At 36.9% G+C, this 16719-nt stretch overlaps 1 protein-coding gene across 3 annotated transcripts in view; it reads right to left on the reverse strand.

Moving 5' to 3' along the window:
- The window catches only part of CNKSR2 (connector enhancer of kinase suppressor of Ras 2), a 202357-nt gene that overhangs the window by 123835 nt on the left and 61803 nt on the right, over positions 1-16719 (reverse strand). For all 3 annotated transcript variants that reach the window (XM_053935604.1, XM_053935603.1, XM_053935602.1), the window contains exon 5: positions 3799-3840. In XM_053935604.1, the coding sequence (XP_053791579.1) occupies positions 3799-3840 (42 nt within the window). The remainder of the gene's footprint in view (positions 1-3798; positions 3841-16719) is intronic.

Below are 16719 nucleotides of genomic sequence, written 5' to 3' on the forward strand. Positions count from 1 at the left end.
GGCCCCATGTATTACTGAACCTGTTCTTCTTTAAGATATTAAAAAAATTAATCTCTTTTACTGCCATCTACTTCTGTTAGCATTATTTTCTAGTGCTATTTCATTTCTGTTTATATCATTAAATTATTATTAGTATTATTTAACTATTTATTACATTGCTTACTTAGTAAAAGCTACCCCAGAAAAAACATACTGAGAAATGAAGCTGCAGAAATGCAAAGCATTTCTCTTTATTCACGAATATTTACGAATTTTAATGAGCAAAACCCAACACATGAGTCCTGTGTGGTTTTATGCTTCTTATTCCATAGAAACCAAGTGTTTCTGAGAATGAAGTCACAGAAAAAAACCCAAAACTTTAAGAAATGTAGTAGTCTTTGAATAATTTTTTCAACACTCCTACAATTCTAGGACAAAAAATTATAGAAAAGATATTTTTTCCCCAGACACATTTTGAAACTCCATTTAGAAGAAATAAACAAATTCAAGTAGGTAATTTCATCTTAAAACTTCATAATTATTCAATCAGACCTTTTTCCTTTAGATACATTTTATGTGTTTACTTGAATAAAAAAGATTCATTTCCTGCCTAACCCAATACCATACGTGACAATCAAAATGCTTTTTTAAAGCATTTGAAACTCAAATTGCTTGGAGCAAACAAAAATATTTCTTCCTTGAATATAAGCTGAAGCTGTAGAGTTCTGTCTACCCAAAACAGTATTTCTTAAAAAGCAAATCCTGAAAAGCTAGCATGTGAATACATTAACTAACACTGAAAGATGCTGTCTGGGGACAAGGTGATTCAGCCATCTCCACATGTACACCCACACTGTCACCTCTGAAGGAACGAGGGCATTCATTTGCTTTTCAAAAAAAATTAGTGCTGTTAGAGTATGAGCACATGAACTGTTTTTTGGCCTACCTAATTAAAGCAAACCAACCTGTCATTTATTTGAGGATCTAGCCTACTTCACCATGCTTTAGATGAAGCCATGAAGACTCAGTGATAGGTTAGCTTTGGAGGTTTCCTTGTATGCAATTCAATAGCAAAGGATGGTTTCACATCCCCGCTGTGTCCACGTGTTCTCTTGCTCCCCAGTTTGGCACAGGCTCACTCCAGGGGAAACAGGGCAGCATCACCACAGGAGATCTGTGCTGACAGAGCTCCAGCCCTTGATCCACAGCATGAGTCAAAAAAAAAACCCAAACCCTTTTCGTTCCATGGACAATGGAGATGTTCAACCCAGAACAGAAAAATCTACTCTCCTAAGGTGGTAAATATCTTGGTGTCCTGACAAGTAAGAATACACAACTGTCCTTTAAGGTTTTGGGTTTTAGTTTTTTTTTGTTTGTTTGGTTGGTTGGTTTTTTTGTTTGTTTGTTTGTTTTTGTTCTGTAGCTCTAGTTCTATTTTACTTATGTAAAGTATTTCTATTTTACTTATGCAAAACTATCCTACTTATGTAAGAAGGATCTCTTAAAATTTGACTTCAATCTTAAGTAAGAACAATACCTTGCAATAAGGACTTCCTTATGCTAATTGCATGAAATGCTAATTGATTGCTAGTAATTTCCTTTCCCTTTTTTTGAGAAACTTATTTCCTTGTGTCATGAAGAGAAAGTGGTACATGAAATTACATGGGATGAGCCCACAGGTTTTAATTCAACTTCTTGTCTAAGTCAGCTCAGCAAACCCAGCTCTATGTTTGTATCTGATCATTCAAAGGCTGGATGGGATGCTGGTCAATTGTCACTTCAGATGGGAAATGGACTCTGAAAATGGACTTGGAATTGTGTGATCTTGGAATTTAAAATGAGAGAATTTCTCTCCTACATTATCTGTGCCCATGTCCTGTCAATCTTTCCTATTTCTCCCAGTATTTCTTACTCAAGTTCCTTCTATGCCTTTCCCACAATTTACTGCTGTTCTTTCTGTATCAGAGAAACCCATTTTCACTGCTGGATTGCTCCCTTCAGATTGTCTAATGGGCTAAGCCCATGACACCTTTTCTATCTTCCAAGGAAAAGGATTAGAGGGAATTGTGTCTTCAATTCCAGTTCTATCATCAACCTTTTCATGTGCACATGTAAGAAACTACCTTTCAAACTGAAAATATGATGAGGAGCTTGCCTACTCTGATCTCAGATGCCATAATTTAATTATTAGTCACAGATTTACTTCTTTTACCAATTGCTTTTGGTCAGCCTTTCCCCCATCAAATCCCACGGATCAGCTGAGATGCACCATGGTCAGAAATGCTCCAAGTTACGTGTAATCCGTACAGTTGTGTTTAATCCTTGTAGGGTCATTTTTAACCCACGGCTTCTCTAACACATTCAAGGCTCTGTTTGTGCTCATGTCTCTTTTCAAGCTTGAGCAGTGATCCCAGAAGGTACACTTACACCTATGTCCACCTGTGACCACAATGAAGTTACTGCAGACTAAAGAAATAAACCTACAAGAGTCTGAATGATGTAAGATAACTTTTGAAACCTGCCTCCAATTTGTGTACTCATGTATCCTGAATTAACCCCTCTCAGTTTCTTCAAAACTGTCTGTTGATGACTGTATAAAGTGATGTTTCCTCAGTCCTAAATTCTGGCAGCTTCCTTTACAATGCTTTCTGCCAATTAGTAAAAGGTACATAGTGTATATAGAAGATTTCAGAACTCTCAGCTCTTACAGCAGACAGCAAGCATGCTTTGAAAACCAGGCTATATATATCGATTTCAAACTCATAGCACTTCAACTTCTGCCAAGATTATGTAATAAAAGATGTTATTACTTAAATACTTGCAGAGATCGACCTAGTGTAGATGACGATGTCAGCATCACTAAATTTGCTAATTCTTTATGTCTCACACCTGAAAAAATGTCAGTGAAACTTAAAAATACAAGGATACTTTTTATTCCACATCACTGTGAAACCAAAGCATCAAAAGCTTACAGGATTCAGCCTGCCAAGCCTTTCATATAGGTACACTATGAATAAAATGAATAATAGAAAAAGAAGTATTTTAACATTTACTGGGAAGATCACTTAAAGAAATGCAGTATTTTCTGACTTAAGCTGTGGTAATAAGAACAGTAAGATACCAAAACCTACCTGAATGTGAAATAAATTAAACTAATTCATTACTCATGCTTAAAGAGATTATCTTCACTTCTAACTTCTGGAAACAAGCGGTGGGTTAACTTAATACTCACCAAAGCTCAGCCACAACTTGAAACACAATTTAATACCCAAAATTTGGGTGCAGCTCTCAGACAAGTTTTTGACACTCTATACACCAGCCTTTCAAATTCATCATGTTTTCTGATGCCCTGATAACTTTCATCTATTTATTTACCACAAATAGGACTAAAGATTCTCAGAAGAGACTATTGTATTTATGCTGAGAATTCAAAGGGAAACACTGCATTAATTTTCCTATCATTAGGCTATCTCCTGGCTCCTATAAGGAATAAAGCTGTATAAATTAAGCTATATCACTAACATAAACATAAATTATTTCAAAGAAGCCTAGCAATCATCCCTCTCTCCAAAAACTGCCTTTTAAAAACGTCACTCTTCTAAACATGGTTTACAAATAACAGGTGAGCCTGAGCCAGACAAACACAAACCCTTTCAAAGTTCCTGACCGGCTCACAAGTAGTTCCATAAATTTACTCAGTTATACTCAGTCTAGTTAGTTGTCAAACTGCCACTGCATACAAAAAGCACAAAACAAACAGCTCTAAAATTCTATGTGGTCTATACAAACTTGGTTATGAGAAATCCAAATGGTACTCACCACATGAAGAATTTTGTTCTCTGTTTCATATACTGTGCAATCCTGAAAAAGGAAAGCAGAAAAAGCTGGTTAAATTGGTCCAATCATTCTCCCTTCCTTGTCTTACCCTTAAAAGAACAGAACTGAATTGAAAAGTTTTTAGGATGAAACAAAATATTTCAAAGACAGAAATATTTAGACAGAATGGAAAGTGTGAAGCTACCACTGAAAGGAAAGGAGATACTGGTAAATGTTTCGATCTATTCGCTAGCTCCAGTTGCTTCCTTTCTTGAGACAGACAACATTCTCCCACTTTATATGCTTTTGGCATGTACCAGTTAGTCACATATCTACTACACAAGTGCCTTCCACCAGCCATCCCTGAGCATGGACAAAAATGACCTGCTTCTAATGGTCCCACTGGAAAATAGAGATACCAGCAACAATCTTAAGGGACTGAGATGAACAATTCTTGCTGAGCTGAACTGACATTTTTGCACACTGCTGAAGAAGGGAAGGAAAACCTTGGAGGAGAGGGAAGAGGAGTTGATTGTTTATAACACGCCCTGACAAGAGGGAGGAGAAACACTGCACGCAAAGCACACACGTTAAACCTGAGGCAACCACAGCCTGCTGGGACTGGGGGTACCTTCTCCTCACCTCATGCAGCATGTGAGGCAGCTTCCATAAGCAACACCAACAGATGGGGGCATGGGACTGCGAAAGTTTTTCTGACAGGTCAGAATCTCAGTGGATATAAGGAAATAGAATTCCCAAGGCAGAGAGCACATGAAATACAATCAATATTGGTGAAAGAACCACTGTTAAGTTCATTCAGATGCTGTAACTTTGTGGTAATTAGTGCAAGCTCTGTTTAGAACAGATGTCTTATATCCTATCTAACAAACCACATGAAAGATGTGACTAAGTTTTCATGTTTAAAGTCTCATTTTAAAATCAATTTATCCTGCTAGAAAACCAACTTTTTTACATGCAACTCTTTCAAAACAAAACAAAAACAAACAAACAAACAAACAAACAAAAAACAAAAAACTTTTAATCTATGAAACACTTCATGTGTTACTCAGGCAAGAAAAGCCAATGTGTTCTTGAGCTGTATATAAAGCCACCTATGCAGAAGTAGCAGGTTGATTGGGAAACATTTTCCTAATAACAGCTGTTGGCATTCAGGAAACATTTGCCAGTAAGTATAGCCAGAAAGAAAATCTAACACATTTAATTATATGCAGACATCACTGAAGTATTTGCAATCTTAGTAGCAAAACACACATTTCATTGTTATATGTGGGAGGGCATGTAACATTTTAAATCTGGATACATCTATTTTCTGCATGGTTACTTATGAATCATTTTGCAAAAATAGCAGGAAGAGATTGCAACATTTATATTGAAGAAAAAAAAGTGCTTTTAAGCAGACATAATAATTTCATTGATAATAGGAAGAATTTACTGTAAGTTTAAATACTCAATTAAAAGAGGATACTGTTTGGGAAGTCTCACTACTAAGGGAAGAAGGATTTAATTTCAAATGCTGTAGGGGTTTATTACAAACAAGAAAGCAGTGAATAACAGAGAAATACTGCTAAATCCTTGAATTGAAAACTCCCCCACAACCATGAAGGAAGCTAAAGAAATATGCTTTCTTCTGTCAAACCAAGACTATATGTAAAAAAAAATCAAAATACTTCTGAATCCACAAAAGATAGTAAAACAAGAGGAAAAGTTCTCAGGCATCCAGTCTATTAATAGATTCACCCTGAATTTCCCTCCTCAACACACAATTCCCTACAATTCCAGGGTTTGAGTAGAGGAATTGCTAAACAAGTTCATCACATAGCAACAGCAGATTGTTGATACTACATCTTCACATTCAGGCAAGAGAAAAATTAACAGTTGAATGAACCATAAAAGACAGAAAGACTGGAGGACAGCAGATGCAACGCTTAGGTTAAAAAAAAAAAAAAAAAATTCCAAAATACACTTTTTCCATACATGAATGACATCCAACTAAACATAATTCAAGCGTGAACTCTGTGAAATGTGCAGGAATGTCAAGAACCATGATGGCAACCCAGAGCAGCCCTGAAGTCTAGGATTCAAAGAAACTTAGGAAAAGGTCACCAAGCTGATCCCTCCAGCTTATTTCCACTTCCTGCAGCCATCCCTAGAGATGAGGGCTGAAACTGCTTCTGAATGACCCCAGGAGCAAAAGTCACATGCCACTTTCTGTCACAGGGAACAGTTTATTTTCCCTTTACTGCCCTGTGCTTTGTCTTTAAGCAAGGGCTGAAGAGAACTGTGCCCACCCCCCACAAACACCCCTTGGTGGAATGGTAGGGTTACTGCTTATTACTGAGGGCCTCCACCATTTACAGTTATTGCTTTTTTATACCCATTTCATCTCACCTAAAGGATCTTAAAGCACTTGAGAACTATAAAAAGTCTCTAACTATGCAATTAGAAATAATTTTTTATTCTTAGTAGCAATACCACCCACACCTGGAAGATGTCTTTTTCTTCCATACAAGCCTATATCTTACTCCAGAAAGAATTTCTTTAATATCTGTTTAACTAGAGTATCAAAATATTGCAATTAAGGTAAGAAACAGATCATATGCAAGTTTAACATCAACTTTTTTTCTACTTTAGAAAAGCAAGAACACACACAAAAATCTGCAACCAAGCTTTACTCCTACACAAGCTAAAAATTTGCTATTCTCTTAGTTAAACCAATACTGTGATTATCCCTGAACTGAAAGGCACAGTTACAGCAAGGAGGAGATGTATTACTTCTAGCTGTTTATTCTCTGAACTTTGCATATATATTTACTGCCATACTGTAAGTATAGCTAGGCTATGTCATCTTCTAACCAACCAAACAAAACTTCAGCTGAAACTTTGTTAGGTTATCTTCTAATTGTAGATTATTTTCTAAAACATTAATGACACACATTGTTAATAAAGCAAAAAAAGAAGTTGTGTTAATTTACATTTCCTGAAGATACTGTCAAATACTGGCCATTAGTAGTTTAAGGGAGAAAAATGGCAGAGTATCATCCACAAGAAAAAGGAGAGCTTTAAAAGGGAAATACAATGGAACAACTTGATGACTAATATCAGATCTTCATGGTCACTCTTTCCAGCTCTGCCTCACGCACAAAAATGGCAAAAGGGACCTTTGTCATAGAGCTGGAACTAGGCTAAAATCCTAAACAAAGAGAAACAAGAGCTCCAAAACTGGAAGAAAAAAAAAAAAAAAAAAAAAAAGCAATAAGGGAGGAAGATAAGAGCAGCAAGAACAAACCACACAAATCAAGGACCGGGTCCTTCTGCATTTTCAATCCCAGTACAATTTCAAAACCTAATTTTAAGACTAGCAAGACCTACACCACACTGTAGCTGAGAGGCATTACTTATTTCTTCCAGAAGTTCTGACCTTCATAAGCTTCACATGGTCTCCAAAAAAAAAAAAAAAAAAAAAAAAGTTGTTTCTGCACAGATCCTACCATAACGTCATAAGGAATAATTGCTGAAGACGTTTAAATTAAACCCACTGAATCAGACAGCACTGACTGGTGACAACACTGCAAAATGTACACATTTTACCCATCCCATCCCAGACACTGCTGGAACAAATCAGATATGAGACAACATATATGAAATACAAATATCTGTGGACTTTTTTTGTTTTCAAAAGCAGTGCTTATGATGCTTCATTTTTCCTTTTTTTTCTCTTCTATCCTCAGTATTACCACCTTCTTTTTAAACATTTGTCTTAGTATCTCACAGAACTGGGGAAATGGGATCAGCTAATTACACTAGTACTTTTCTTACTCTCTCTTTTCTTGTCACCCACATTGATTAAGTCTCAACTCAAAAAGTGAAGAACTGAGATACAGACAACCTGCCAACTTACCCTACTGCTCCCATGTCCCACACATAAAAAATGTTCACGCAGTTCTCCAGTGCTATAACTGTGGGATAAATACTCTGCAGAAAACATTTCTATTTTTGCATCTATATGATCTGGTTTACAAGTCCAAGTTGGCAACCTGTCAAATTACCTATTGCAATTACCTGTCAAACATTTCTCTCAGAATACTTGCAGGCTATAATCTTAAAACTTTCCATCATTATTACCACTACTACAACTATTATTATTATTCACAGTTTTGCCATGTATTCCAGGCAGCTGATGCACTGCACTCTTCTTGGGAGTCTTAAGTTCTTGTTAACTCCATAACTTTACTTCAGAATAAAATTATGCTAGTTCAGAAAAAGAAATATATACATAGAAATAATTAATGGATTTTAAAAAAGGGGAGAAATGCAGAAATATATGCATTAAATCTTTCACCAACATTTCAGCATTTCCAGTAATCCTTACATCAGAGTACCCAAGAGATGGAGTGGACTCCTTTCATTACATTTTCTTGCTCAGCAGAATGCCTTAGTTGTTCATGTATATCTAGTCATCCTAATTTATTTTTTCCTATAAGGCAAGGCAAATTCCTAGGCAGAACTGATATAGAAGCAGACTACATGATTTTCAGGAACAAACCCCAAATGTCACAAGTGTCAGGTAACATATTAACCCAAAAATGTCCTTTGTAAATTCATATGATAGTACCATTGCCTAAAAAGGCAGGCTGTGTGCTTGACTCAACTGGAGCAACTTGTGTAGAGCAAGAGCTTTCCATGAAATCATTAATTGTCTGGGTAGCTTTTATCATGCTTGTGGTGGAGCTCCTTCACTATTTCTTCATTTAGTTTTCTCTGCAGTTCAACTGAATTTACAGGAGGCTAATATACTATTATTATATATGTATATGTATGTTTATGTATGTGAATATTGCACTTTTTTTTACAATATGTTGCAAATAAAAATGTAGGTAATTGTGGTGGGAACACCATCTTAAAAGTGGTAGTAAAATTACCTGGAATATACATGAGAAATCCCACCCATCTTCCATGTCTAGTTTTTGGAGGGCTAGATTTTAAATACTGCTTAAAAACATGTCTGAAAAAATTGTTGCCATCATTGTTTTTCAAGTCATGCAAAATATTCTAAGCTATGCAATTACAGTTTTCTATTTGTAACAAAAAAAATGAATTACACAATTGTTTAAAAGAGGGTTCAGACTCTCATAAATTGTCAAACCTTTGGCATAAAACCCTCTTGGGCAATGTAGCCATTGGTTGGAATCAAGCCAAACAATTCTTTACATCCCTTTGCTTCTCAAATTGATTAAAACTGTAACTGAATACTTTAATAGCAGTATAAGTAAAATGGAAGATCTGTTGGTTTTGCTACTTAGCAACAATAAAAAATAATTAATTTGAAACGCCCAGATCATAACTTCCATCCCCTCCAGTCTCAGTAGTGCAAAAGAAGTTGTTCTGGCTTCAAGGCACCTGTTCAAGTGTCACTAGGTCTAGGGAATTTATGCCATTGGCTCTAGAAGGGCTCATTTGATTTGAATGTGCCCAACTCAGCTACAGCAAGAAAGCCGCAAGACTGAATTTTGCTGGAGTCATCACTGAAGGTTTTCACAAAAGTTCTCAACAATAATGATGACAAAGTCTAAAGCTTGGCCAACATATGAAGGTGGCAGAAGTTTTACAACCTTTAGTGTACTTTCATTCACTATTATCCTTTATCACTACTCAGATAAAGACACTGGTATATAGTTTCCAAACAGGTACAAGGGTAAGACAGATTGAGTTAATTTAGCTTTTCACTAATTAGAAAATACATGGAAAATATATCTAATATAGCTGATGTCAGGAATAAACAATGACAGCTTTGAAACAGTAGACTTGAATGAATGATATCCTAGAATGGTTTGGGCTGGAAGGGACCTTAAAGATCATCTAGTTCCTATACCACTGCCATGAGCAGGGGTGCCACCCTCTAGACCAGGTTGCTCAGGGCGTCACTCAGCCTGGCCTTGAACACTGCTAGGGATGGGGCACCACAACCCCTCTAGACAACTTGTTCCAGTGTCTCACCACCCTCACACTGAAGAATTTCTTGCCAATATGTAATCTAAAACTGCCCTCTTTCAGTTTAAAGCCATTCCCCGTTATCCTGTCATGTCACTACATGCCCTTGTGAAATGTCCCTCTCCAGCTCTTTTGTAGCCCCCTTTAGGCACTGGAAGGGTGCTTATATGGTCTCCCTGGAGCATTCTCTTTTCCAGGCTGAACAACTCACTTGGCCTGTTTTCATAGCAGAGGCGCTCCAGCCCTCTGATTATCTTTGTGGCGTCCTCTAGAGTCGTTCCAACAGATCCACATCCTTCTTACATGGGGGCCCCAGAGCTGGATGCAGCACTGCAGGTGGGGTCTCACAAGAATGGAGTAGGGTGGGGTAATCACTGCCCTTGACCTGCTTTTGAAGCAGCCCAGGATATGGCTGGCTATGACAAAATGCTGTGTTCTGTAGAGCATGATGATTAGAAAACCGATGGATATTATGGAACCCTGCTTAGACTGTGATTTACAGGTATGTCTGGGTAATCACTGGAATAATAGAATACAAACTGGCAGATATACAGCTCCATTCAACCCCCTCCTCCAACCCTCCTTTAAAAGTACAAAAGTACAAAACCTTAAATGCCCGAAAAGCTACAGAATCTACTGTTAAGCAGGTAACAGTCTCTCAGGCAACAGGCTAAGAAATAAGAGCATGACACAGTCAGTCGTTTCCTGATGTGCTTTACCACATCTTATATTTTAAGAGGTCGAGCAGGTTGTTGGATACAAAAGGTATGGACCCTGGACGCTGAAAAGTATAAATTTTAAAATTACACATACACTGTTAATCTACACTGTATTTCTAAGTAACCATCCTAAAATATACTATTTCCATGTTTTTCTTTCCACTGGGCTGCTCAAAAGGTCTCCCATTATGGCTGTTTCAACTGCGACACTCACAGGGAGCTCTATCCTCAACTCTCCCCTTTTCTGCAACCTCTTCCCTATTGCTCAGCAGCCTCCTAAAATCATGCTGCTTTAATTATCATCTCTGTGTGGATGAGTCACAGATCTCTCAGCCCTTCTGTTCGCATTCACAGATCAGAATCTCCTTCTGGATATTTGCCACCAGCCCTAACACAGGATGCTGAAGAGCTGAAATCACGTTTCTTCCCAAACGCTCCCTGTTCTCCCTTTCTTTCCCTATCTCTGTCAACAGCTCCACCACCTTATGTCCCACAAGCTCACAACCTGGGTGCCATTTTCAACTCCTCTTCGCTTCCCACACAAATCCTGTCGATTTCATTCTCACTGCTGTTCAGAAATATTTGCTTTCTTTCTCAATTATGCTAGTTATTCAATTCCTGCAGTGTCTTGCCACTGGGTCTATAACATCCTCATTATATTGTAATTAATTCCCTTCCCCTCCACACTAAAGCCAGAACTCATCTGGGTCCTCATCTGCAGGACCCACTCTTTCCTTGCCCATTGGAAATGTGCATAAGAACAGAGAGGTGGGAGAAAGCAGAATGGTGAGCAGGCATCGCAGGAAGAGGAGAAGGAAAAAATCTCTATTGGGAAAATACAATGCAAGCTACTAAATAAATGCTATAAAAAAGGACATTGCTTATGCAACCTACACACATGCTTCTAGAAGTCTAGAGCCTTTCCCTGAAAATGCAATAAACCTGCAGTAGTCTAAGTTCATAACCCTTGTGTACAAACTAATAGCAATTACCCAACCTACTGAGTACAAAGAATTGCTTTAATTTTATTTAAACAATCTGTGTGGAGTGGCACCTATCACCATAGTAACAGAATACTTCATGTAGAAATTTAATACAACTTACATAAATCACCCACAGACCAAGCAACTACTGGGAAAAATTGCTTGCTGGATTAAGAGAGATGCAATAGGTACACTAAGCTCTTTTATTCTATCTTTCTGAAGTAATTTTCCATTTCCAATTATTTCTCCCTTCTGTAAAAGACATCATGTTGCTTTCCTTAGGGATCTGGTCACATATTAATTCTTACTACTTGCATATACAGAGTTACACCTCTTCCTTTTTTCTAAAATGAGCCAGCACACCATTCAGTCAGAAACCACAGCCAGTATTTTAGCACCAACTAAAATCACTGATACTTGTTCACATATCCTTCAGAATCCAAGTGCTTACATGGTCTAAGTCAAATTTCAGCTGCTCAGATGATTCCTCTACTTGGTGACATTCTCAGAGGCAAAAAAAATCCACTGAAACTATCAACAGATGAGAGATAGGAACTGAGGAAGAAATTGTCCATCCAAAGGAAAAAAAAAACAAAGTCAAAACACTTCCCATACCTCTAAATAAGCTTCAAGCATTCAAAACTATTTTATTATTGGCATGCAAAATAGAGCTTGTAGCACAATGTATTGTGCAGTTCTTAAGTTTTCAATGTCACTTCCAAGACAATTTAGAGGTAAATAACTTCTTAATTTTTCAGTTCTGCTTTTTCTCTAGTAGTGTCATGCTAAATAATTCTGATTTTAAAAATACAACTGCAGCACAATATCCCATGCTTTATATTTGTCTAGGTGGTTATTTTGCCAATAGAAAAAATTAAATTAATTGAACTGAAAAAAAAGTACTAATATTGAGGTAGACGGCATTCCAGGCCAGGCTACAACTTCAACGTTTCATATTGGATCATTCCAAATGTATGCATTTGTAATGGATTTAAGCAAACAAACACATACATATTCCTGAAATAAAGATAGACACTACACTAATTTATGCTTAAGGCTCTTACTAGCTACTTAGCAACACATGGTTTCTGTAACTCACTGTACAGAACTGGAATCTTGCTTCACTGTACCTGGTTACAGAGACTGCCCTGCCTCTGGGAAGGGAGATCAGTTTCCAAAGTAATAGAAATGCAGAGTCTCAGGCTTCACATCTACTGATATGACCAACACAATACATCATCATTTATCTTGAATGTTGCCATGTATACAGAATTACACAGTAAGAAGGGCATATCCTCTGTGTGCCTCATTCAGATGGAGACTGTGATGCCATTCAGTGTGCATGGACACAGTGCCCAAATCAGTCTAATAAAAAAGCTTTTGTTTAAAGGAAACATGAGATACAAACCCACATGAGATACAAACCCACATTTTCTCTCTTGTCTACACTTTATTTCAGTTTTCACCAACTTTTTGCAACTTCCTGCATGTGGTTACATAAGTGGGTTCCATAGTCCCTGACTCCTTCACTGTTACCTTGACTCACTCAAGCTCCATTTCTTAGAAAAATTTAACAGCTGCATTGGTTTACCAACATATGCCCTTTCAAAAAGAATACTCTTTTTTCAGAAATTATTCTGCTTTGTGTTTCACTTTTCCCGTGTGTTCAGAGACTGTCAGTCATTAATCTGGAAGCAAGAAAAAAAAAAAGCCTAAAAATAAGAAAACAAGTCAATATGAACTCCTTTTTTCTTTCTGGTCACTAAGTTCTTTACCTACTAAGCAATCTTGAGTAGTTTGGTGGTTTTTGGTTTTGTTTTTTTTTTTTTTTTCTCCTTCTATCACCTAGGAAAAGAAATTACTTTTTCTGAGAATGGAAAAGAAAACAAATTCACCTTTACAGGGTGGCAGCCTCATAAGCTACTTTGAAAATGTCACATCACAGACATATACAGCTTAGGAAGAAAAACCCATACCTCTTTACAGCACCTATCTCAATGAGAACTAATGAGTCAGCAAATTACTTCTAGTAGAGGTTCATCCCAATAGACTATTACTGACTTTTTAATCTTTCAGTTATTCCATGCCTAATTCCATTTCAAAAAGCACTTCAAATCCTACATCAAAAGAGAATATATATACAAGTAAGCCATTTCAAGGGGAAAAAAACCTGTATAATCAAATAGCAGAAACAAACTACCAGAATCAGAAAAAGGCATCAATGCTAAGCACCTGAGGCTTACTTTTTACATTACATTAAATTACATCTGAAATTTTCAGAAAAGTGTGCTTTAAGAGAAATAAGCTACTTTAGTATGAAAAAAACATAGCTAAAGAGCATACATTTAAACTACTTTGATATAGCTTCTTGTAAACAAACAGTTTCATGCTTCCCACAATCCTTTAGTTTCTATTTTTGACTATATATACATTATATGCATTACACATTAACTTTTAAAAGTGAAGAGAATAATTGCACAGATCATTATGTACCCTGAAACACTACTACTCAGAGCTGCTTTGAAACCTATAGAACAGAAAATCTTGCATAAGAGCAGCACTTGAAGGATACAAAGTAAGTGAATTCCTGTCAGCATTACTCACAATGAGTTATAATACTCTCATATGAAGACCCTTTTGATTTCATACATATAGGCAGATATTGCCTGTGAATTGTTTTCAAGGGGAGCTATTTAGTTATTACTTCCCCACATCTATGTAGATACCTATTTGTACACTTACCCCTTACTTGAACACTTATTAAAAATTGACTGTTTTTTATAAACAGTGTGCTATGCATATAAACAAAAAATTTCAAGAATGTGGCCTCCTTGTCATGCAGCATTTTTATCTAAAAAAGGGGGGAAGGAAGTGATTGTTACCACAGCAGGCTAACAAAGATTTTTCTGCAAACATTTGGTAATAAAGTTGGGGTGGAAAGAATAATGCTAAAAATGTAAATAAAAAAACTTTAAAATTTAGTATGCAACTGTCTCCAGGAAACATATGTTGCTTTGAAAATCCCTACAATCCAGAGGCTCAAAGCATCTTTAATGATGATCCAATCACAGCTTCACACTGCTAAACTATTAAAGCCATTTTATTAGCTAAAGATACCTGAGATAATTAGCAATTTGGTATGACCTGAAATTTTAATATTTTAAGCTATATTTAGTGAGTCCTTAAAGTCCTTAATAATTAGGACTTAAAAACAAAAGTGAGGAATTGTGATAGAAAAGATGAGAGATCATTTGTAAGACTGATACTCAGGATATTAATTATTCTTCTTCATTCATGAATTTGATACTGTCCTTAACAAATGAATAGAACCACTTTATATCACTGCATTTGGATTCTGAGTCAGAGCAGGGGAGCTAGGAAGGTAAATTTCCATTTTATCCTTTTAACTAGAAAACAGCCTCTACTTACATTTCTCTGTGAAACTTAACATTTGAAACATTTCTCTTTTGAGTTTACAGCTGTGTGATTACAAAATCCACAATGACATAAAAAATAGTGCGTATCTCAATAAATAATTTTGGATTATTTTCAATATCTTTCATCTGAAAAACAGCCATGGCTAAAAGCCCAACAGAAGTATCCCCTGGGATGGGAAGTGCATCCATTGCGCAAGGGATATATGGATGCTTTCTTTTTATATCTCAAATGTCTTTAAATGGGAAAAATGTTCCAAACCTTTCAGCTAAACCAGTGCACAGAGCACTTCTGTGTGCTCTATAGCACAGCTTTCAGCTCAAAATCACAGGTGCCCATAAAGTCCAGACAGTGCATTTGTGTAGGATTATCTTGGTCTCTCCTTGCTATCTTCATCCTGGCCTCCCAAATTGCATCACTCAGGTTCTCACCCTGTGTCATCCAAAATCTGAGGTTACCTCCAGAAGTTGCTGTGAGACAGCTGATGTCAGAAGTGTGATCTGTGGCAACAATGCAAGACAGATCCATCTCACCCATGTGACTGCTCTCCATCTCCACCCTGGTTACATTGCTTCCACCACACCTCTTCAAAGAGGTCTTTAGGCAGAGAATTAAATGCAGTGAAGCTTTTCCAAAGGAGTATTTACAAGGCCTAGAGCTATGCTTTTACTGCAGCATACTCCTGAGTAAATCCCACAAGACACTAAAGCTGCAAGATAAACATCAGTGGTTTTAAAACTAAATAAACACCACAAATCATTGTGAAAGCTGATTAAGGAAAGCAAAAAACATGTGATGAGGGCTACTAATGATCACTATTAAAGAGCAGTAAAAGAAATAGTGTGTTCAGCAGCAAAGTTTTCTTTAACCGTCTGGTAACTTACGAAGTCAATATAAAATTAGACTTTTCAGATATTCCCAAGATTTCCAGGGCTTCCATTTTAAAGAAAAAAAGCATCTTTAGTGAAACCTTAATGAATTCCTGAGGAATAAGAGCATTGAGAATGAAAATAAAAACTATCTACAGATTGCCTAAGAACGCAAGAAATCTTCTATTCCCTAAAGTTATCAGTGTAGCTACTGCTACCTTTCTAAACCAAAATGAGCACACTCAAAAGAACCAGTTCTTGGCACCCTCTGAAGCTGAATAACCCAACTAAGTCAACAGCAAGACTTTAATGAACACCATCAAGACATGCTCTCATGTTCTTCCTGATATGCATCTGTGACTGGAATAATTCTCTCAACACAAATCTAAATTCATTAATGAACCAAATGGGAACAAAGCACAATCCAAAACAATCTCACACACACACAGCCTGTTCACCCATAGCCCATCTATCCTCTACCATCAAGAAATAACAGGCCTTTTTTATGCATAGCAGAGGAAACAGAAAGTACAGATAATACTCAGCCTTCAATTCCTACTGAGAGGCAGATATGTGTAGGAGAGAGAGTGCAAGGAAATGGTAGCAGAAGTAATAGTCTCATGGATTTGTTTGTTTTTTAAATTCTTTTTTTCCCCTCCAGTTTTCTGCAAGGAAAGAGTTCATTATGAAAATGAACAAGAATGCAAGCCCTGAATTAGAGAAGCCACCACCAAGGCAGACAGTATTAAGAGTCAAAACCTGCAGAAGATGTTGTGAAACAATATCTGAAAAGCCTAAGGGGGAGGAAAAAAAAAAACCTAAGCCAAAATAAAGCAGCTGCATAGAAACATATGATTAGTGCAGGCTATAGTGATAACTTGCAGTGGTCTGAGGGACCTGCTCTCACTG

Source organism: Vidua chalybeata, chromosome 2 (assembly GCF_026979565.1).
Source record: "Vidua chalybeata isolate OUT-0048 chromosome 2, bVidCha1 merged haplotype, whole genome shotgun sequence".
Lineage (NCBI taxonomy): Eukaryota > Metazoa > Chordata > Aves > Passeriformes > Viduidae > Vidua > Vidua chalybeata.